At 34.8% G+C, this 24379-nt stretch overlaps 1 protein-coding gene across 2 annotated transcripts in view; it reads left to right on the top strand.

Moving 5' to 3' along the window:
- The first annotated feature begins 456 nt into the window (after nt 1-456).
- Nucleotides 457-24379, top strand: part of ABCA6 (ATP binding cassette subfamily A member 6) — a 50313-nt gene continuing 26390 nt past the window's right edge. Inside the window, exons 1-18 of one of the 2 annotated variants that reach the window (XM_045569520.1) lie at nt 457-551; nt 1083-1183; nt 2514-2718; nt 3747-3908; nt 4963-5066; nt 5858-6084; nt 9234-9375; nt 10176-10361; nt 11275-11422; nt 12660-12828; nt 16166-16224; nt 17698-17808; nt 18196-18371; nt 18561-18680; nt 18932-19070; nt 19641-19731; nt 20548-20687; nt 23703-23819. In XM_045569520.1, coding sequence (XP_045425476.1) covers nt 1088-1183; nt 2514-2718; nt 3747-3908; nt 4963-5066; nt 5858-6084; nt 9234-9375; nt 10176-10361; nt 11275-11422; nt 12660-12828; nt 16166-16224; nt 17698-17808; nt 18196-18371; nt 18561-18680; nt 18932-19070; nt 19641-19731; nt 20548-20687; nt 23703-23819 — 2392 coding nt within the window. In that variant the 5' untranslated portion in view covers nt 457-551; nt 1083-1087. Of the gene's footprint in view, nt 552-1082; nt 1184-2513; nt 2719-3746; nt 3909-4962; nt 5067-5857; nt 6085-9233; nt 9376-10175; nt 10362-11274; nt 11423-12659; nt 12829-16165; nt 16225-17697; nt 17809-18195; nt 18372-18560; nt 18681-18931; nt 19071-19640; nt 19732-20547; nt 20688-23702; nt 23820-24379 lie in introns of those variants that run through there. The other variant, XM_045569521.1, reaches the window with a different exon arrangement.

Here is a 24379-nt window from a genome sequence, read left to right as displayed (position 1 = left end):
TGTTTCTAGCGTACTTTATCTAATTTTTCTGACAGTAAGTAAAGCTCTGTTTTGTTCTGCTGTGCCAAATATGTGTGTGGACACTGCTGAAATCAATCTATTATCAGATATTTCCAAATTCTTGTGTGTTTTATGTTAAAGGCCTAATGACTAAATTTTTCTATTTTTTCCAAACAATTTTTATTGTGTAGATTGTAACAGTAGAATATAGGACAACAGAAAAATATACTTCTGTATTAGATGAGAAATTCTTTCAGATTTGATATGCAAATCTGAAAAAAATTTAATTTTGAGATTACAAAAACAAAAAAAGTTTCTGTCTCTTTGCACACATTTTGGCAAAATTACTTTCCCATGTGATTTCTTTTTTCTTCTTTTAAAACTAGTTTTGTAATTTGTTTCCTGCTATCTAGGGACTTCTGAATTCAGAAAACTGAGAGAAATTGCTTTACTCTTCTCGTGTCTCAGAATCAAGTTTCAAGTAGTTTGAGCCTGGATTATTCTTCCACAGCCTAACTCTTTTGATAAAAGTTGTTCATTTCAATCTGAAGGTAAGAACTATAAGAAAATATTTCATTGAGGCTGTATCTAATGAAAATAATTTATTTTTCAGATGAATCTAAGTTATCAGAATTTTGATGTTAATTTGATTAGCTCTGGAACTTTTATTTAAATGTAAAGAACAGGAAATGACTATTAACAGAATGAAATTAATTAAATTACTGTATTTATATACTTGGAAGTTCTGTTTTAAAAGGCCTAAAAGTTGACATTATCTTGTACATTCTAAACGCTAATTATACCTTGCTCATTGTAGTACTCTGAGTGTAAAATTGAGAAAATAATCACTTTACCTTCCTACCATTACCTACTCCCCCAAATAGCCTAAGGTGAATGTATTTGAGGTGACATTTTATAGTCATGAATTATTGAAATAATATTTTAAGTCCATTTTTTTACATTTCTTAAAGGTGGTAAATATTTTGCTTAAAAATATGATCAAGGTTTTTTTTTTATTACACTTATTTTTTCTACTTTGTGTTCTGCCATATTTACTTTCTCCTTGTTCATTTAATGAACAGGCTAAATGAGTATGAAACAGAAAACTGTGTATCAGCAAACTCAAGCACTTCTGCGCAAGAATTTTCTTAAGAAATGGAGAATGAAAAGAGAAAGCTCATTGGTATGTTCAAAAGTTTGCCTTTTTCCACAGTTAGCGCGCCTATAGAATTTCATTACCTACTGGTTCTCTTAAGTTATATTTTAATAAGCAGACTGGATGTTTTAAGGTTGTTTCTAGTTGTATTTGTTGAATTGAGAGAGTCACAACAGTCCCTGAAGAATAACATAAAATTATAAAGAATAGAAGTATTACTTATATTAAAAAATAGAGATTAAGTGAAAATTTAATTATATGGTAAATTATAGCAACTGTTAAAGCTGCTACCAAATGTTACACATGTAGAGCCAAAAAATAAGAAAAATGTCTCCTAGAAGATAAACTTTGATTTGAGAAATTTTGATATTGTGGATTTATTTTCAAAGCTGTGAATTTTTTACACAAAGATTATTTCCAAGATTATGACGAAGTAAAACCACTGATAGTCAGTTTGGCTTAGGCAGATGGGCTAACTCTAAGTGACGATCCTAAATTTCAGTGGTTTAACATAGCAAACAGTTATTTTTTACTTTTCACAGTCTAAAGGTCAATAGTGGAAGTGAGTTGAGTTGGGTGGGTGAAGGAATCTTCTCCACATAGTCATTCAGGAACCCAGTCGTCCTCATCTAGGGACTTTGCCATTTCCCTAGCTGGAGACCTCTACTGGATCCTCTGCATCCAGTCAGAAGATCAGGAAAGAGAGGGACTGAAACAGAGAATACAGAAGGGCATACAAGAGTCCGTGAGCCAGGCCTGCAAGTGGTACATATTACCCCTGCCCACATCCCACTGGACAGAACTCAACCACTTGGTCCCACTTAATTTCAGGAGGCTGGGAATGTAGTCTAGCATTGTGCCAAAGGGGATGAGATGATTGCTGTTGGTGAATGGTGATAGTAGTAGTCTCTACCATTCAGTTACTTTTCATTTTCTTTAGTTTCTAATGCAAAGATACTGCAGCTGACTGACAAAAATATTGCTATTTGCCACCGCGAGCTCTATCTGGGATTCTCTGTGTCTTAGAAACTCTAGAGTAGGCTGCCAGTGCATATAGAAATTATCATCCTTTATTTTTAGTCATCCTGTTAGTTTCTATGATGGCTTTTGCAGCAGTTCATGATTTAATGCAAAAGTTTTGTTTTAGTATTGAAAAATGATAAATGTGGCTACAGTCTCAGTATTTATCTTTCATTGGGTTCTCCTTGCTCTGAGGAGTAAAGAGCAGAGAGAAGTCAACTTTATGGCAAAATTGGAATTTGGTTTCAACAGTTCTTTTATATTTACTGAGCTCTTTAAGTGAACACAACCTAAATTTTTTTCTTTTTCTTTTTCTTTTTTTTTTTATGTGTTATAGGAATGGGGTCTCTCAATACTTCTAGGACTGTGTCTGGGTCTGTTTTCAAGTTTTTTAAGAAGTGTCCAGTTTCCTGAAACACCTCCTCATGATCTGGGAAGGGTAGATCAATTTAATAGCTCTTTTAGAACGGTTGTGTATACACCAATCTCTAATGTAACCCAGCAGATAATGAATAAAACAGCATTTGCTCTTTTTTTGAAAGGTAGGTGTACTCATGGCAAAAAGAGAATTACTGATGTTGGTTTATATCATGTTGATAACATATGTATATGTTAATTTGAAGTTAAAGTGATACATTATGTTAATAATTTAAGTATCAAGATAGCATACAAATTTGTTTATTTTTTTTCTTTCTCTCACAACAATTAGCTGTGAAATTTTTTCAGCTTGATGGAGGTCCAGTTCAGGGAGGTCCTCATTTCTATTGGAATATAACTAAACAGATTTATAATGTCAGATTTGCAGAATAGTATCTAGGAGGAATATAACCATTGGTGAGTGTATGTGTTTTTAACATGGAAATACCATGATTAAGATATATAGCTCAGGGGCAAATATCTAAATGACAGAAATTAGGTCATGGTTATTGAATAATAATTCACAACTGAAAAATAAGGATGGATAATCTGAAGTTTATTCTGTTGTTCATATTGTATAATTTGTAAATGTCTTTAAAGGTCTTCATTCCAAATGAGGTCATTATGTAACCAAGATAAACAAAATGCATATTTCATTCATGGGCAAATTGGGCACAGTTTGGCTATTTACTCTTTAATTCTCAACTACTAACAAGTGACATTTATGGCTGTTGGAAATAGATTCACTTTGTTTTCCTGTTTCCTGCATAAGGCAAAGATTTGCTTAGTAAATCTGAAATATGGAATCCCTAACTGTATAGTAACCACAACAATTACTTCTTTATTTTTACCCCAGTTCTCTTATGCATACTTATCCTGGCATAATGTGTTTTATGTACCTAAAACTTGCCCTGGTACCTGTCATTATGAAAAGAAAACAGTTAATTCTTATGCATGTCTTCTGATTCTAGAATCTAAAGCATTAAAATAAAATTTCCCTCCTTGCCTTTTAATTCAAGTTTGATTTAAATGGAAAATGATTTTAGTTTAAGTCTAATGAAAAATATATGGTGGTACAGTTATATGTCACGTTTTGTTTTGGTGAAACTCTATAACAGTTTTCTATGTCTATTTTTTACCTTGTAATTCACAGGAGAAAGAATCATTGGGGTACCAAATGTAAAACATATGGATAAAATACTTGCAGAAAATACACCGCATGCTGTGGGAGTCATCTTTAATGATGCTTTCTCATATAAGTTAAAATTTTTTCAGGGATATGACATTCCAGCTTTGTCAGATGAAGATCTCTCAGGTGAGTTTTGATATAAAATATCATTATGGTATTTTTCATGTTTTCAGCATAAAGAACAGGTGGGGATGGGCAACAGAGATGCTTTCAATGACACATGAGAAAATAGAGCAAACACATTTAATAAAGGGATTTGTTCCATGAAGTTTGGATTTGGTCGAGGGGCTGCACTTGGGGATCTGGAGGGCCACATGTGGCCTTGAGGCTGCAGGTTCCCCAGCCCTGGCTGTGGCATCTTGGGAAGCTAGGCAATGAGTAGCCATTGAGGTGCTTTAATCAGGACAAAGATGTGATTAGGTTTCCAAGTTTAAGGGAGCACTCCAGATTCAGCCCAGAAAATGGATTGCAGAGGGGTTATGGAGGATGTAATGAAACCTTAGACCATAGTGGAGGCAGCTGACTGGGAGAGAGGCCAATGGCAATGGATTAGAGGCCACTTTAGGAAGTAGAATTGATGTGACTAATAAAATTAGTTCTTTTGTTTGCTAACTGCCTACTATGTTCTATGCACTGTTCTTGGTCCTGGGGATTGAAGTGAACGAAACACAGAGCTTGCTTGCAGGAATCATTCTGGTAAGGGACAGGGGATGGGGAAAAACAATATACTCGACACAGTCAAATATAGCAGGGTTAGAAGACAGAGACTGAAAGAACTATTTTAGATATTTTATTCATGGTATTCAGGAAAGTCCTTAAGGTGATAAAAATAAAGGGAAAGATTGAGCCATGTATCCATCTAGAGGGAGAGCATTCAAGTTCAAGAAAAGTTCTAGTGCTGAGATGCATTTGGTATTTTGAGGTGTAGCAAGGAGTCCACTATGGCTGGAGCAGAGTGTTTGCTTTCATCTTTTTATTTTCTAAGACTTTCTAAGCATGCTGTGGTCTGCATAAGTAAAATTGCATTAAGAACATTCATGTATTTGCTTTCTTTTTCTATATAGTTAAAAGTTCTGACTGGTGGAGTCTCCTCTAGATTGTTTCCTTCTGGATTCTTGTTTCATATTTTCTAACTGTCCTCATCCCATAATGTTGTTTGTGCTTTTCTTTGTGCTTACAGCTCATTGCTGGGAGGGATATGAAGAGTTTCACTGTTCATTAACCACATACTGGAATAGAGGATTTGTTACTTTACAAACTGCCATTAATGCTGCTATTATAGAAGTAAGTGCTTAATGGAAAAGTTCTAATAATTAATGTAAACTAATTCCAGAGACATCAAGATTTTGATGAAAGGTGATTATCTTAGTCCGTTTGTGTGGCTATAACAAAATATCTGAGACTGGGTAATGTATAAAGAATGGAAATTTTGTTTCTCACAGTTCTGAAGGTTCAGAAGTATAAGATCAAGGTGCTAGCAGGTTCAGAGTCTGGTGAAGGCCCATTCCTCTTAGATGGCACTGTCTAGGTGTCCTCACGTGGTGGACCAGCAGAAGGGCAAAAAGGTCCTCAGCTAGTTCCCTCCAGCCCTGCTATAAGGCACTAATTCATGCATGAGGGCTCCACTGTCATGACTTAACCAATTCCGAGGAGGCCCCACCTCCTAATATCACCACAACGGGGATTAAGTTTCAATATGAAGCTTAGAAGGGACATATTCAAACCATAGAAATGATAGACACTCAGGTTTTCTTATGGTTATATAATGAAGCAGGTATCCAGACAAAGAAATACATTGCTTATTTATTTTTCAATGTTAAAAATAAAGTTTAAAAATTAGTTTAAACTTTAAATCAATTTTGAAGTAGTTGTAGAAGTACAGGAAGCTGTAAAAACAATGTACAGGGAGGTCCATGTATTCTTCACACAGTTTCCCCCAGTGGTAACATCTTCCATAACTGTAGTATAATAACAAAACCAGAAAATTGACATTCATACCATCTACAGAGCTTATTCAAATTTCACCAGTTTCTATCCTTTAAATAATGATGATATTTGTTTAAATTCTTCTTTAGATCACAGCAAATCACTCTGTGATGGAGGACTTGATGTCAGTTACTGCTACAAATATGAAGACATTACCTTTTATTTCTAAAGATGGTCTTCAAAATGAGATATTTATTTTATACTGCTCACTTTATTTCTCCCCTCTTATATATTTTGTATCACTCAATGTTACAAAAGAGAGAAAAAAGTGTAAGGATTTGATGAAAATGATGGGTCTACAAGATTCAGCATTCTGGTGAGTGACTAATTCAAGTAGTGTAAATTAATAAACAGGAAAATTAAGAATCAGTGAAAAACTGTTATTGTTTCAGAACATCATGGTTTCAACTTGATGCATTGGCTAATTTTTCTTTTTTTCTGACTTTTTGATGTAGTTAGTCTTTGTTAAATTTTGCCATGCAAAATAGTGGTTATAATTTGCTGAGCACTTTTTGGCTGCCTCAAGTGTCTTAAGCCAACCCTGTGATATGGAAATTATCACCTAGTTAGTAAAAAAGAAAATGAAAGTGAAAGAGAATAAAAGAGTTGCCCAATGTCAAATGGATAGTAAGTTCTGGAGCTGGGACTCCAACTGAGGAACTCTGATTACAGCTCTTGCTGGGTTGGCCCACAGTTAACAATTGATTTCTCCAGGCTTCCTCATGTTTAAGAAAGTATAATCTTATAAAAGCTAACTTGTGTTCAGGGGCTTGGCTGCCAGGTATATATTTTTTGCAGCAATGAAACACTGTTTGGTGGAGTTAAATGAGATAGCCTACATAATATGTCCAGTACATACAACACATAGGCTGGCATGTAGGAAGGCCTTAATAAGAACATTTGCTTCATGTGTTAATATTTATATGTTACTCCATTCCACAAATAATTTAAAGTGATTTTGAAATATATATGTGTATATATGTACACATACATGTATCTATTAATATAATTTTATATCATAATAAAAAGTAAGGAGTAGAAATGAAGACCAGGCAAAATAACAAATAGGTAGGATTAGCAGATAGAAATGCAAACTATACAAGCTCTAAACTTCCAGGAGGCCAAAGCAGAGAATTTCACAATATTATCATTGACAAAATCCATACTGTCTAGGAAAAGAAAAAATGAAAAGCAATTGTTTATTTTATCGCAAAAGAAACATAACATTTTCTGATATTGAGTCCTGGGATATATTTCTCTGTATACTCCTTATATCAAGGAAATACACTTTATGGATGTGGAACTACCTGGAATGGTTGAGTAATTATTTACTCAACAATTCTTTGTATGTCATGTCTTCCCTGAAATAACATTATGGTCTAGAAAATTCTTACTTTTCTATAAAATATATTTTATTAACAGGGAATTTTAGTTCTAATATGCATAAATTGTAAAATGGAAAAAAAGGAAACTGTGTCTTGAAATGAAAAAAAGAGAGAAGGAGAAGGTTTCTGCAGTGGAACTTAGGGACATACAAAGGAGTGGATTTAGAGCCACCTGCGGAGTCCATTAGGAGGGAACCCCTGTAAAAAGGCCCTCCTTTCTGTTCAGGGCATGTCCTGTGGGACAGTAATCCTGAACTTCACCTGAGACCAGGGAGGCATGAGTCAACCCTACATTAAAGTCAGAAAGGTATTGTACATTTGGTTGTGAATTCGTTTTCAGGATAAGTGAATCTTAGTATGTATGTAACCTAAAACTTAGTAAAATAAATCCATATATGCATACTTAAACCTAAGAAGGAAAAAAAATTCTGAATGTTTCTACTAAGTGCGGAGTATCTAGTGGAAATAAATTTTACAAGGATTTTTTTTTTACTAATGTAGTAAATGCAAAGTGTAATCAGTATTTATTCTTTAAGTGCGATGTCTGAATTGCTTTGTTTTTAGCAAGAGGGTTTTTATATGTTTATTAACACCTCCTTCCCCAGGCGCCTTTTTCTAAGTAATGGTAATTTCTAGGTAATATTTCTATTTGTAATTCTCCTACTCTGTGGTTTTTTAATTCCTACCTAAAGTAGTTCCCTTCTGTATTCAGGAAGTGGGTTCTGCAGAATGTGATATGCTTTTCGAAAATGCTGATGTTTCTAACACAGGCTGAATCATTGTAATGACATGACATTTAAAAGGAAGTCAAATAAGCAGTAAACCCAGCATAAACATGTTCTCCTGGGACATACTGATGCAAGGTCTTAGCTTTAATACTTTTGCTATACTCTTCAGCTGTTGAATTCTTATTTAGCTAGGCAATTTTAAGTAGAGGAAGAGCTCTGTACAAAGAGAAGGCCTGCAGCTTCCTTTGAGCTTTGTTGTTGATTTATTTTGTGACCTTAGATAAACCCATTAACCAATAAGAGATAATGAAACTTTCCTTATTTGTAAAATGACAAGGTTGGGCTAACACACTGTATAGGGTTGCTAGATCTAAGATTGAAATTGAATACTGTTTCTTAAAAACTACTTCATAAAAATGTCAACACTAGCACATCTAGAGCAAAACAGTGTGAATGTTTAAGGGTATATTGTATTTTATATGAGTTGGAGTAAAGAAATCATGAATAGGAACAGGGAGAATGAAATGGGCTTAATGGAGTTACAAAATTGCAGTTTTTTACTGCTAAGGAGAATGCAGGTAATGCCTTCTGAGATCCTCAAGAACGATCAAATTATCATCTGCCCCCGATGCTTGTAGAGTTACTCGGTTGATCATCAGCTGTTAAGTTTCCTTCCAATTCTACATTTAGGACAGTTTGGTAGTATCTAATAAAGCTGCAGATCCAAAATGCTTAGAGACATTCTCATGCATTTTCCGAAAATAGACAAATACAAGAATGTTCTCAGCAACATTGTAATAGAAAAAAAGATTGGGAACAACCTAAATTTCCATGTACAGGAGAGTACTGGATCATATTCACACAATGAAATATTATACAGCAGTGTATAATATTGTTAATGTTGATGGATAAAGGAAAGTTGGAGAAGAATGCATACAGTGTGATACTGTTGATACTGTTTATACAATGTTCATGCTATGTATTCAATACATGCATACAGAGTTGATGCTTAACTTGTAGGCACAGCACAGCCTGCCATTGTTTACAGTCACTTAATTGATACCTTAATGGCATCTTTCCCATTGGTTGGTGCCTGTACCAGTGTTCAATATCTATCATCTCTGTGTGTATATAAGTAAAGGTAATAAAAATGTATTGCAATATAGGGAAGGAGAATTGTGATCAGGAAATTGTGCACAGTGAACTTCTACTCTAGTATTAATATTATTGTTCTTAAACTAGGAGGTACAAGGGTAATCATTTACATTGTTCTTTAGATGCTTTTGTATACTTTAAATATTTCATAATAAAGTTATCATAATTTAAATAATTTTAATTTTGTCTTTATTTAGGCTCTCCTGGGGTTTAATCTATGCTGGCTTCAACTTCATTATTTCCATACTCATTACAATTGTTATAACATCCACCGAAATTATAGTCATGACTGGCTTCATGGTCATATTTACACTCTTTTTCTTATATGGCTTGTCTTTGGTGAGTTCATATGTTTATTACCACTTTCTCTGCTTTATACCTTAGCTATATGTATCAAATATTAATGTCCTAGTAGCTTACTACAATCACTTCTTTCATGTACATTGTGCATGTGTATGTGTGTATGTGTGTGTGTATTTGTGCTTAAAAAAGTCCCAATGGATTGAGAAAATGATGTACCCACATAAAATTGGACCTCTTTTTGCAAAAAGGTCTGAATTAATGAACTAATGCATCAAAAAGAAAAATGATTTTGAGTCTAAAAAATATCAAAGACTTTTCTAGATGATTATTGAGGATGTTCTTGGGGGATGGACCCATCTTTTTTCCCTAAGGGTGGCTATCACGTGGTAGCCAATCACAATACCTCTTCTCCCTCTAATATTCTGTCTCACAGTAACTTCCCACCTCACTCCTCTCTTCCTTCTCTGAACAGGGGCCTCTAATTTCTTCCACCTTCCAGGATGTTTTCTACAGAGGGGATGCAGATGCCTCTTCCTAGTACTTTAATTTAGCTTTGTTAAATTTTTCCAACTCTGCATTTCTACCCTTTCCTCAGATCTTCTTCCAGCTTTTTCCCCACCCTTTCCCCAGCAATAAAAGCCCAGCATTCAAGTAGGACAAATAAGGGTCCTCTTTAAAAAGAGGTTGAGAGGACAGAATTATTATACCTTAATATTTTGTCACTCTCATGGATACATATCTATGTTATGATAAAAACATTCTTATTTTATTGTGCCACCAGTGATTCTCAGTGAACTAAATATACATAACAGGTAAATGTCTTCTCCCTCTTTCAGATAGCTTTAGTGTTCCTGATGAGTGTGCTATTAAAGAAAGCTGTCCTCACCAATTTGTTTGTGTTTCTCTTTACCCTCTTTTGGGGGTGTCTGGGATTCACTGTATTATATAAACAACTTCCTTCATCTCTGGAGTGGATTTTGAGTATTTGTAGTCCCTTTGCTTTTACTGCTGGAATGATTCAGGTAAGGGCATAGTTAATTGGTTTATTATTGAAATTCAAAAGAACTTGATAATCCTGACCCTTCGTGATTAAATTATCTCAAGCTAAGAGCCTTTATTCTAAACCATTTTTCTACTCTAAAGCTACATTTGAAAATGTTATTATTACGTTGTAGAATAATTGTCATTGCACAAGGAAACTTAAGTTAAAAAATCCTTCTCAGAATAAACTCAGTCATGAAATTGTTAACATTTTAACACAGATTGAAAAGTTGTACAGTGTGTAGGATGAGGAAGTGGACTTGGGAGTAGGGCTTTCTGTGTTCTGATTCCAGCTTTTCTACTTCTCTCTATGAGATTTTGACTTTGGCTGGTTAAGCTACACAACTTTGCTATGCCTCAGTTTCATCATAATAAAATGCAGATAATAATAATAAGACTAATCTCATAAGGTTGTAATGAAGATTATATGGGATAATATAGAAAAGCACTTGAATAATTTCTAGAACATAGTAGCTATTATTATATGGAAAAATTATAGATACAAATCTTATTTGCAATAATAACTAGAGGAGATACGTTTTCCTAATTAGATGCTTCAAAGAATTTCTCATTTTCTTTCAAAACTTTGTGTTTCCTTTGTTGCATAGAATGGATGTTTTGCAATATTGCAATGTTTTTATGAAAACAAGCAGATTTGTTACAATTAAATTCCTGTATTAAAATATTGTATTTTAAAATTAATGTTTACTTCTAATATTTCTTTGATCACTGAAAAATGGAAATATTTTGACTAATAACTTATTTATATATTTCGCTGTAACTAATAAGGTCTTCTTGGAAAAGCTAGTTAATAAATTAATAATTCTTGCTGCTATGCCAAATTATTTAGCCATTTAATTGAAGCATTTATTATTATTTTTGTTTGAATCTTAGGTTATTCGAATGGATTATAATTTGAATGGTGTGATTTTTCCTGACCCTTCAGGAGTCTCATATATAATGATAGCAACGTTTTCCATATTGGCTTTGGATGGTCTTATCTACTTGGTATTGGCATTATACTTTGACAAAATTCTACCTTGTAAGTGATAATGGATTTTTCTCTGACCTCTATAGTTATTGATTACATTGACTATGGTTTTAAGGTTATGTGAATATATTTTAAGAAATGAAGAATGTTTTTCATCTCAGACTAAATAAATTCTTTATTTCTACTTCATAGTTTAATGGCCCAGAATAATTTTTATGTGAAAACAATTATTGTTTTGATTTCAATATAATGTTATAATTATACAATAATGATAATTATATAAGATAATTATATAGTAATTAAATAATGTTACATTTCCAAGTATCCCTGAAAGTGTTTTTTGAAAAAGTAATATTTAGGATTTGTATCAGAATAAGATGAAATAAGTTAGTTCTTATGATGGTTTGACTAGTCTAGGGCCATTGTACCATGGAAGTGCTTCCTAATAAGTATTTATTCAAGATTATTATTATTATCAGATTTTTAAATATATTGTTCATATTTACTAAAGTATATTAATTATCCAGTTAGATTATTTTGTAAAGAAGCAAAAATTTCACAGAAGCCCAGAATTTCTTCACACATACTAGAATTAGAATGTTTTATTCCTTGTACAATTTTCTTATTTATCCTTATTTTACATGTTCCTTCCACTCTGACTATATTTTAGGTTGTCATGTTTCTATGTATTTACTTGTACATATTCCTGTCTTTCTCTTATTTCTGGTTTATATCTGAAGGCTCTTACTAAATAAATACTACATCATCTTTTTAAAATCTGGAAAAAATATCTTAAAAATAGACCATAATTTTATCCTGAACAAATATAATTCCTCCATGTATTTTCATTCTCATACCTATACATGATAATATAGATTTCAGTATTATGTTCAATGGTATTTCCATGGTCAAATTATTATATTTAAGTTCACAAACATGTCTACAATTATTTTTATGTTCTATATTAAGGCTTTGTGTTTTCTCAAATATTTGGTTTCATTCATTTTTCTAAAGCCTTTTAGATCACATCTTATTCTAACATTTATTTATACTTTTTTGAAAGTTCCAGTATATTGTTTAACTTTTACAATATGTTATATCCTTTGAATTTTCATTGTTTGCTTCATTACTAAGTTTTCTTCTCGATAATAAATAGGATGTTAGAAGGAAAAGAATTTTTCTAGGATGCTTAAAAGTTCAAGACATTCTGCAGTATTGTGAGCAAGCCTTCTTTTCTCATTGTATTAATATTACTGATCTGGTATTTTGTTGCCTCTTGATTAATTAGATGGAAGTGAGTGTCGTTACTCTCCATTATTTTTCCTGAATTCGTCATCTTGTTTTCAACACCAAAGGACTGATAATAAGGTCATTGAGAAAGAAATAGATCCCGAGCATCAATCTGATGATAATTTTGAACCAGTAGCTCCTGAATTCCAAGGAAAAGAAGCCATCAGGTAAATCACATATATAGTTATACTAATTAATGTAGGAGTGCAAGGCTAAAGAATTATTAACCAACAGCAACAGGAGAAGAAATTCGTTTTTGTCAACATCACTTTAAACTGTTCCATTGCCACCATCAGAAATTTCTCCTGTTACTTGAAAGGAAAATTCTCCTTACCAGCTCTGTATAATGTTACCTTGTCATACTTCATCTTGTCTCCCTTCCTGCTTCTGTCTGTTGTCCCCCACTTCTCTTTACATTTGTTCTTCTCATTCCCTGAACCCCTCCTTCCGTGGTTTCATCTGATTTATATGGTATGGCAGAAGTAAGAAACTGGGAATCAGAAATTCTTAGATTCTAATACCACTCTTGTCTCTCACCTGATGTGTAATCTTGGAAAAACAAGTAAGTTTTCCTGAGTGTCAGTGTCTTCTATGAAACAAGAGTAACATCTTCTATGTAAGGTTGTTACAGGATTTGGTATTTAACAGAATCATATGAGGAACACTTAAAATATCTATGCTCTCAGAACCTGCCTACCTCCAGTGATTCTAACTCAGCAGGTTTGGGATGAAACCTAAGTATCTATGGAGTTTAAAGAGCTCTGTAGATTTTTCTACAAAGTTTGCAACAAAGTTAAAAATAATCAGAGCTTTAAATATTAACCATTTATTTATTTAGCAGATGTTCATGTAGTGCTTACTATGTACCAGACATATACCTCATTTTCACAAAAAGCTAATGAGGCAGGTACTTTTGTTTTCCCCATTTTACAGATGAGAAAAGTGAAATACTGAAAGGTTAAGTCTCTTGCCCAATGTGACATGACTCGTAAGTGGGGAGCTGGGCTTGGAATCCAGACAGTCTAGCTCTAGAGTCCATGCTCTTTAACATCTGGTTAATTTGATAAATATAAAGATAGAGATATTAACTAAATGTTACATGGTCGAAAGGAGTGTCAACTACCCTAGTTTAGGGAAATTGAGCATGGGAATGTATATTTTTCTCTTAAAAATTAAAAATTATGAAGAAATTTAGGCTTTTAAAGTTAACATATTCACCATCCAGGTTGAACCTATAAACATATTGTCATATTTGCTTTATATTTTTAATGAATGTATTATATGCTTATCTAAAGCTCCCTTTGATATCTCTATAATATTTTCTCCCTCCCTCATCAGAATTGACCTTGATGATGGATTTGGGGTTGTCACTTCCCATCTATATTTACATATTGCAGCATGCACTTACGGCCCTAAACAATGCTTGCTATAGCTCTGTGTGTTTTTAAATTAATCTCTAAATGGTATCAAATTGTACTTATGGTTTCTTCATATTGCTTTTACACTCAACATGCTTTTTGAGATCTATTCATAATGGTAACTATGGGCTAAGGCATTGATTTTAACTTTTATATAATATTGTAAGATATGAATCTACCACTTTTATTTATCCTTTCTTACACTGAATAATATTCTGGTTGTTTTTAATTTTTTTGCTCTTACAAACAATGCTACAATGTACTTCCTTTAAGAACAAGGCAGATAAAAAGGTGAATTTGTGCATATATACGTGTGTGTGAATGTATGAGTGTATGCGTGCACCTGCATATGTGTATGGCACACCCAGCAGAAAAGACAAAGACCTCTAAGCTTTGTGCAGAATGTAAGAGGTGGCTTGGTGGTCCTGACACATAAAACATAAGGCAGAGGATGCTGAAAGATGTCACCGGATGGACCATGAGAAGTTGCTTCATGTACAAAGTACCCTTGATTTTCTCTTTGAGGCTGATGAGGAAATCCTGAGGAATGTTGAAGAGTGAATAAAATGGTTTTTAAAATAAATTAACCTGTTTGCTGTATGGAGCATGGATTGTAGGGGAATAAATCAGAAGTAGGGAAAAGAATTAGAGGCAGTGGACAAAAGGAGAATTGGTGAAGAACTTGAGAGTTCTGAGACCAGAACTATTTTGGAGTTAAATTTTACAGGAAATGATAACTGGTTGGATGGGTGATGAGTCTGAGTAAGAATCAAGAAGAGAATAGTTGAATGTCTATGCTGCCAAGTAAGATCCAGAATGGTGGAGAGATGGGTTAAGCTGACAGTGCAATGAGGTCTGTTCTGGGTATGCAATTTTAGAGCAGTTAATTCTCAAACTTGGCTTTGCAGTACAATCATTTGGAGAACTTTAAAAATATCCTAATCCTCAGTCTTCACCCTAGATCAATTAATATGAATATAATGTGAATCTCTGAGGGTCATCTCCAAGCATCTGTTCCCTTTGGGATTCTAATATGTATTCAGTTTGCTAATCACTGATTTAGAGGGTGTGTGTGTGTGTGTGTATGTGTGTTTGAGAGAGAGAGATAGAGAGAGTGAGAGAAAGAGAGAGAGAGGGAGGAAAGACTTGAATGAGGCAATCCAGCAACCCATTAGATGTGTGAGTCAATGAAAAGGATAGAGAAAAGATTAAGTTAGTGGTGAAACCCTGAAACCCAATGAGATAACACTGAGAGAGTCTAGAATGGGAAGATCCATAATTTACATGGAGAACACTTAGAACACCAAGATCATGTGTCTAATGAAAGACGAGGACCTTATTAGGAAACAGAGAAGGAGTATTTAGAATCACAGAAAGAAAACCAGTTAAGTGGAATGTAGACACCTTCAACAAAGAGGGAGTCACTGATAGTCACTCATAATCCAATAAGTAAGGATGGAAAAGTATTTGCTGCATTTGGTAATTAGGAGGCCACTGATGATTTCAGGGTGACGAGGTCCACTATGGTGAGTTCACAAATCAGAGTGTGATTGAAGTGGAATGAAAAGGAAGGGAGGAAAATGCCAAGTTTACACTTTTATTTTGAGAATTTTATAATAATAAGGGGACGAGAGAAATTCGATTGTATTTAAAGCAAAGTTAGAGTTCAGAGAGGACATGATAGAAGATGCAGGGCACAGAAGGTCTTACTAACGAACAAGACTTGGAGGGACAGGAGATGATGGATGAAGACCGCAGATGAATGAGCTGATCTGGATTGAATAGGGGAAAAGAACTAAACCCCATAAGGCTAAAAGAAGAAAATGAGGATAATTACAGAGCATTCTACTTCTAGGCAAAATACTAAATAGTTTAATTGTAACTTTCTAGAGAGACTCTTTTATTTTCTATCTCAGGGGAAATGATTAATTGAAAATAAGTCTTTGTCTTTCTGAATAAACTGGTTCTGCCATCTCATTTCACATAAAATGGTTGGCTGCATCTATCACTGTGACTAGGATTGTTCACAAACTGTGCTATTTTTACTTTAGTATTGGGTAAGTAAACATCCCTTTTGTTATTTCAGAATCAGAAATGTTAAAAAAGAATATAAAGGAAAGCCTGGAAAAGTGGAAGCATTGAAAGGTAAAGAAAAACATTTCACTTTTTAATTGACTTATTTACTACAGAAAATGAAAATAATTCAATATGGAAAATTTAAAAATATAGATAAGCAAAACAAAAAAAAAGAAAAAAGAATACAAACAATCTCTATCACCTGGGCATTAACCATGATTAAGAATTTGTTGTGGCTGGGCGCGGTGGCTCACGCCTGTAATCCCAGCACTCTGGGAGGCCGAGGCGGGTGGATTGCTCGAGGTCAGGAGTTCGAGACCAGCCTGAGCAAGAGCGAGACCCTGTCTCTACTAAAAATAGAAAGAAATTATCTGGCCAACTAAAATATATATATAGAAAAAAATTAGCCGGGCATGGTGGCGCATGCCTGTAGTCCCAGCTACTCAGGAGGCTGAGGCAGTAGGATCGCTTGAGCCCAGGAGTTTGAGGTTGCTGTGAGATAGGCTGACGCCACAGCACTCACTCTAGCCCGGGCAACAGAGCGAGACTCTGTCTCAAAAAAAAAAAGAAAAAAAGAATTTGTTGTAAAATTCTTCCAGATATTTCATGAATCTATAAATTTATAATTTTTCAGTGGCTAAATAACATTCCATTGTATGGATACCATGACTAACTTAAGTAAACACACCAGTGTGTGAAATTCAGTTTGTTTCCAATTATTCACTATCATAAAAAACACCAGAATGTACATTCTTGTTCAATCTTTGTAAATGTCATTAATTATAATATTTCCTGAATATATATAAAATATATAGAAGCAGAATTATTCAAAGAAACCATATTTTCAAGATTCTTGATTCATATTTCAAATCATTTCCCTCTAATGTTATAAAAATTCATACTCCCCAGGTAATATATAATTAATATAAATAACAAAAATAGCAATAAACACGTAAAGTTCATTGAGGACTTGGTGTGTGCTGTCTGAGAACTATGGGAAGTGATCTATATGCACTTGTTTCATTTAATCCTATGAAAAATATTTTAATATCTCCCTCACTTTGTGGACGAGGAAAACTGAGGCTTATGTTTCATTTTTCCAGTTAATATGGGTCAATTCTGTGATAGCCAATACCATGTCCCTTTTACCCTTGAAAACACTGTGTACTTTCCATTTAAAAACAATAAACATAAAATTTGTTAATGTACTTGTTAAATTCTCCCAATATTATTTACTAAAAATTCATCTTTTTGATGAATTTGAAAGATCATTCTATTAATCTTTATTTTTATGTTTACTTTGGTCCATATTAGACTTCTGTTCTATTCCATTGGTCACTGCATCCTGCACCAGTAATGTATTATTTTAATTATTATAGTTCTGCAATGTATTATGTTGGCAATTAGGAAAATATTGAATATTGTGCATTTTAAGGTATTTATGAAGAGAAACATGCCACTAAATAGTCTTGTTCTATGTTTTGGAAAAACCCTATCTAATCCCCTCCCATTTATAATTTTAATATTTTATTCTGAAAACAGGTTTGCTCTTTGACATATATGAAGGTCAAATCACAGCAATTCTGGGCCACAGTGGAGCTGGCAAATCTTCACTGCTAAATATCCTTAATGGATTAACTGTTCCAACAGAAGGTGAGCAAAAAGAAATTTCTCCAAGGCAAAATGTCTGATAATAGAATGAGGTCATATGTATGCTTCTTGCATTTTAAATTTGATGGTTTAAGAGAAATAATGTTTATTGAAAGTTGTTTCCTGGAACTCTATGATTTTGAATATATTTTATATTTTTTCCAATTTTTATAAAAATAATTATCTTTATCCCATTTTGTAATATTTATGGGGAAATGTACACTAAGTATACATTTATGTCAAGAATAACTAGTAGTCGTTAATTAATTATGAAGTTATCATGTCAGATATTTGTGAATATATGCCAATATTTTCTTAAATAAGATCCCTGAATGTTAATAAAATGTATTATCTTGCCAACAGTAAGTTATTTTTAACTTCTTTTCTTAGGATCAGTTACTATCTATAATAAAAATCCCTCTGAAATGCAAGACTTGGAGGAAATCAGAAACATCACTGGTATTTGTCCTCAACTCAATGTTCAATTTGACACATTGACTGTGAAGGAAAACCTCAACCTATTTGCTAAAATAAAAGGGATTCATCCGCAGGAAGTGGAACAAGAGGTAATGGGCATGCTTGGGTTAACTGAACTGCTGCCATTTACCAGTTCCCTTAAGTGGTTTATCTGCCCTGTTATGAATAACATTTAGGCAAGGAGGTCCCATAAACAATGTCTGCTGCATTAATGGGCAGTTAAAATTGCATAATATGAATCGCTTTGGATTTTAAGCTTTGTATATTTTCTCATATAGGTACAACGAATTTTGTTGGAATTGGACATGCAAAACATTCAAGATAACCTTGCTGAACATTTAAGTGAAGGACAGAAAAGAAAGCTGACCTTTGGGATTGCCATTTTAGGAGATCCTCAAGTAAGTGAGATTATGCATGGGGAGGAAAGCAGATTGAATATCCCCAAAACATCAAGTTCTTTTTCTGCTAAAAGTGGTAGAGCTTTCATTGCAATGTATCAAGAGAGAGCCTGCTATGTTCAACTATAAATATAAGCAAATTGAAGACAAATGGTTGGATAGTTACTATTTTTTTATTGTTTTTCATGCTATCATGTGGAAACAGTTGACATGGAAGACAGATGTATTTTATGTATGTTTATTCTCTGTAGGTTTTGCTCTTAGATGAACCAACTACTGGACTGGATCCCTTTTCAAGGCATCAAGTGTGGAGCCTCCTGAAGGAACGTAAAGCAGATCGTGTCATCCTCTTCAGCACCCAGTTCATGGACGAGGCTGACATCCTGGCTGGTAATTGTTGGTTTTACCTCAGTATTACCATTAAGAACTTGGGAAATTTAGAAGCAATGTTTATTCCAGGGTAAGATCCCTGCTCTCATTACCTTGGTGCACCAACGTTCCATAGCAGTCTGGGGGGTGGATGACAGGAGTTGACTTCTACAGTGCAATTCCTCCCAGGTGGTGCATTCGTTAGGTTGTGACCACTAATGAAAAATTGTGATTACTTTTTCAGGTCAGCTATCAATTAGTTTAAACATTCAAATCTTTAACATATATTTGGTTCAAAAATAGCTACTCATTCTTTAGCATCTGAGTAGAACCACATAATTTGTGTGTGTGTGTTTTTTTTTCCAGGAAATATTGGAGCGTGCTGACATAGACTGATGTTCATGGGCTTATATTAAATGCATCCTTTCTAATTAATGTGTGTTTCAAATTTTAAAATGCACAGTGGATATAGTTTATGCCTCATAGGGCACTTCTCTTTTGGAATTCTGAGCTTTGGCTCCTCACGTTTATTTTCTAGAGTGGGAAGAAATGACTCCTAATATCTTTTCTCCCTTGCTTCTTTTTAATCAGATAGGAAAGTCATCATGTCCAATGGGAGATTGAAGTGTGCAGGCTCTTCTATCTTTTTGAAGAGAAAATGGGGTCTTGGATATCACTTAAGGTAAAGACTTTGGGAATAGACTGGATATGTGCGTTTTCAATACTGGAATATCAAAAAGGTGGGCAATCATGAAAGAAAACTGGCTCTCTGCTTCATCTCTGCCATCTGGATTGATTAATACTTTTCTGATGTTTCTGCCTCCTCATATTTTTCTTAATGTTAATAGTGGGCAACATTTCAACATTATAAACCAAGACTGATTGTTCACAGAAGGACTACTTCATGCTCTGTGCAGCCTAAACCTCTAATTTCTTCCCACCCTCCACTTTCCTCAGCCTGTCCATATAATACTGTAATTAGTTTTTGTTGTTTCATAGGGAACAAAGGCAAATAATTTCAGAAGCCGGTATCAACAGGCAATAACTTTGGGGGTGAAGAGTAGTGATAACTGTGCCTAACAAGAAAGTGTATATCCAGGCTAAAAGAATTTTAAAAAATAAACTCTATGGCTAAAGAAAACATGGATATGGGCCAAATTTCCCTATTAGCCACTAATTTCTGATAGCTACGTGATCTGATAGAATCACTTTCCCTAAGAAGCCTCTTCTGCCTAATGTTCTCATCTCCCTTTGTTTATCTTCATACTTGGTATATAGCTTTAAGTACATTACATATTTGTTATTATGTTTGTAGTTCTGAGTTTATACATCTCCTATGTATAAACCATAAGATTTTTAAATTGATGGATTATTATTGTTATTATTTACTAATTTTGTTTGTTCTACAAAGCCCAGTAAAGTAAAAGCTCTTTTTGTGTGTGTGTGTGGTAGCAGTTGAGAAAATGCAAAATGACCTGTCTTCTCTTTTAAATGTTAGTTTGTATAGGAATGAAACATGTGATCCAGAACAAATAACCTCCTTCATTAATCATCACATCCCTGGTGCTAAATTAAAAACAGAAAATGAAGAAAACCTTGTGTATACTTTGCCTTTGGAAAGGACAAATAAATTTCCAGGTAATTTAAATATGATTACAATGGAATGAAATTTGGGAACAAATGTTCACATTATTATTATAATTTCCATTGTCTAATGAATTTGGATTTTGTCTTAGGTCTGGTCACCTGAGAAGTAGAGCTTGAGATGAGGGTTTGAGTGCAATTAATCTATTTGGTAGTTGATCCCTGCAAGCACCAGCAGATAATGGGGACATGAGAGAGGAAAGGGAGGAAGCCAGGGAAGTTTGCGTTATGGAGCAGGTTACTGTGGTAGGCAATTGAGGTGTAAAGGCCACGGCGCTGGGGGGGGGGGAATAAATGAATAGGTAAGTAAGTGGGCTCAGGATTATGTCACTGAAGGGGTGAGGAAGCTGGAGTACTTGTTGCTCCCTATCCACCATCCTTGGGTAAGGGATTCTTCAAGGAGCATTAACTTTCTGACCCTTCAGAATCACTCTGAACATGAGCTTAGCATACTTCTGAGGCCAGAAAAAGGATCTCAAGCAGGTGTTTTTAATAAACAGATTTATTGTACATAGGTGAGTGCAGAAAAAATGTTGGTGGGGCAGCAAAGTTTCTGCTACAGATTTGTTTCTGTACAATAGTCCCCCCTTATCCATGGGGGATACATGGTTCCAAAACCCTCATCTTACAGCTGAAACTGTGGATACTACTGAATCCAACTGCCGTCAATCAGAACATGTTTCTGTTCACATCTTCTACCCCCAAATTTAATGCCTTTTCCATATTAACTAAGCACTTACCATGCACTGTGGCTGTAACTTTTGCAGTTTGAAGTGCAACAGAAAACGAGCACAACTTCCTTTTGCCTTCTTCACAATTTCACAGTTAGAGGATTGATTCTCACCAGAGATCTTAGAAATCGCAGCATACAGTTTTTTTCTGTCCTTATTAAGTCAAGATCTTTCACTGTTTCACTTAAAGGAAACCCTTTACAGGTTTTCTTTGGCATATCCAAATTGCCAGTATTACTATTCTTGCCCTTTGGGGCCATTACTAAGTAAAATAAGAGTTATTTGAACATAGCACTGCAATATCTTGACAGTTGATCTGAAAACCATCACCACGGTGGCTACTAGGTGACTACAGGTGGGTAGTGTGTATAGAAAGCATGGATCTGCTGGACAAGGAGTTGATTCACATCTCGGTCAGGAATCAGTGAGACAATGCAAGATTTCACTATTCAGAAGGGCATGCAATTGAAAACTTCTAAATTGTTTATTTCTGTAATTTTCCATTTAATATTTTTGGGCTGCAGTTAACTGGGGCTAACTGAAACTGTGGAAAGCAAAACCATTGATAAGGAGGAGGGATTACTCTATTTTAATTCAATTGTGCACGTATTATTTTGCAGAGAAAAACATAGCTTACTTATTCTACAAAACTGTTCAACATAGTTTCTCAGCCAGAAGGGTAGCAGTACCAACCTAGGTTTCATTTTATAAGTAATCCTAAGTATCACTAACTTGTACAGTGCTTACTATATGTTAGGCACTGTTCTAGTGGTTTCATATATACCAACTCATTTAGTCCTCACAACTGTTCTGTGAGATGGGTGGTATAATTTTCCCTGTTTTACAAATAAGGAAATGTATTTCAGTCTCTTCTGATTTAAATAGCATCCTTTTTGTTTAAACATTTAACTTATTAAAGGTTTAATTCCTTATAAGCCTAATTTAAATAAGCTCTTTTGGATGATTTAGTCTCATTAGGCAAATAGGAATTCTGATTTTGGTCCCACCCCCAAATATGGCAGCTCTATATGTCTTTGTAGTAGCATGGAAGACGGTGTTCTCAGATTGGTGGCGTATATTATATTATTCTGTTCTTACACTAAGACCCCATGAGGTACAGCTGGCCCACTTTCTTTTTTGGTCAGAGGACAATAAGGAGTTATATGTTGGTACCACCACTGTAATATGTCACTCAGCCAGAGTCTCTAGTGTTGACATCCTGGCCAAAGGCAGACTCTTTACACAGACCCAAGGCCTCTGTTAGTCTAATGGCATACTTGTGTCCATTCCAGGACATGGGACCCCAGGTGCCCTGCCTGACACATGCAGGCCATGGGGAAACACAGTGCTTTCTACAGTCTCATCCATCTAGTTCCTCTCAGTAATGTTGTTGGCTTATTGCCCCACCCAGTGTAGAAAGCAGCATGATGAGAGAGTCTTCTCCTACGAACTTGGGTCCTTATCCAAGTTGCCCCCTGTAATAGTTACTCAATAAATGTGTATTCGGAACCTATTATGCAAAAGGCACTGCTCCAAGTGCTAGAAATACAGCATTAAATAAAACATGAGTTCCCACAGCCTACCTACATTTAACAGCATGGAGAAAAGTGGATACGCAAAATAAAATTATTCTACAATTGTACAATAAAATAATAAACAATGTCACGTGAGTTAGAGTGATGGCAGGTGTCAGAATGAGGTTTATATAAAGTGGTCACTGAAGGCCATGAGAAGAAAATGGTCAAAAACATTCTGAGTAGAGGGGAAAAGGGGATATCTGCAGGGCAGTGAGTGAGGGGGCAGAGTGGCAAGTCGGGATGGGTAGGGTTGTATGAATAGATGGAGAGTGGCTCTTATGGAGCCTCAGAGGTTGTGTTATTGACTTTGATTGTTATATTAAATGCACTGAGAAACCACTGAAAGATAGAAGGAAAACCCAGAATATAGGTAGAGATATGTGTGGGTTTGTAGTGTGGAGGTGAGGAGATGATAGTCCTGATTGCTCATATGTCCTCAGAGAAGCCTGGTAGGAAGTTTGTAAGCTGAGAATAGAAGATGGAGAACAGACAGTTTGAGGACAGAGGGAGAGAGCTGACATTAAAGAGTCATTAAAGAAAGTGAAAGCGTTCTAATGAAATTTTGTGTTTGACTACTGTGATATTCCAAAGACATGATTTTCCAAAAAATGTTCTGCATCATCTTTTAAATAAGTATTAATTTAGTTGGCTTGGTTATTGATGTAGTTTTTCAAAGTATCTATTCCTCTCTTTTGTCTTAGATCTTTTCAGTGCTCTTGATAAGTATTCTGCTCAGGGAGTGATGGGTTATGATGTTTCCATGTCAACTCTGAACGAAGTCTTCATGAAACTGGAAGGAAAGTCAACTATCGAACAGGGTAAAGCCATTTGTACAATTCACAGAAAATCAATTTCTAAATGATCATGTGAAAACTTAGTATTTATAATTTCTTATTTTATTTATTTATTTATTTTTTATTTATTTTTTTGAGACGGGGTCTGGCTCTGTTGCCTGGGCTAGAGTGCTGTGGCGTCAGCCTAGCTCACAGCAACCTCAAACTCCTGGGCTCAAGCAATCCTCCTGCCTCAGCCTCCCAAGTAGCTGGGACTACAGGCATGTGCCACCATGTCTGGCTAATTTTTTCTACATATTATTAGTTGTCCAGCTAATTTTTTTTTATTTTTAGTAGTAGAGACAGGGTCTGGCTCTTGTTCAGGCTGGTCTCGAACTCCTGAGGCTCAAACAATCCGCCCACCTCGGCCTCCCAAGTGCTAGGATTACAGGCATGAACCACCACACTATAATTTCTTATGCATGAATCACACTAAGAAATGTGATTCATTCCAAATTTGGCTATGCTCTTTGAGATGGGCTGTCACTGTTTCTTAACATCATTACTAGGACTGAACATAGAGCCCTTCATGGAGTCTGCCAAAT

This window comes from Lemur catta, chromosome 15 (genome assembly GCF_020740605.2).
Source record: "Lemur catta isolate mLemCat1 chromosome 15, mLemCat1.pri, whole genome shotgun sequence".
Lineage (NCBI taxonomy): Eukaryota > Metazoa > Chordata > Mammalia > Primates > Lemuridae > Lemur > Lemur catta.
This window is presented reverse-complemented; position numbering and strand designations above follow the sequence as displayed.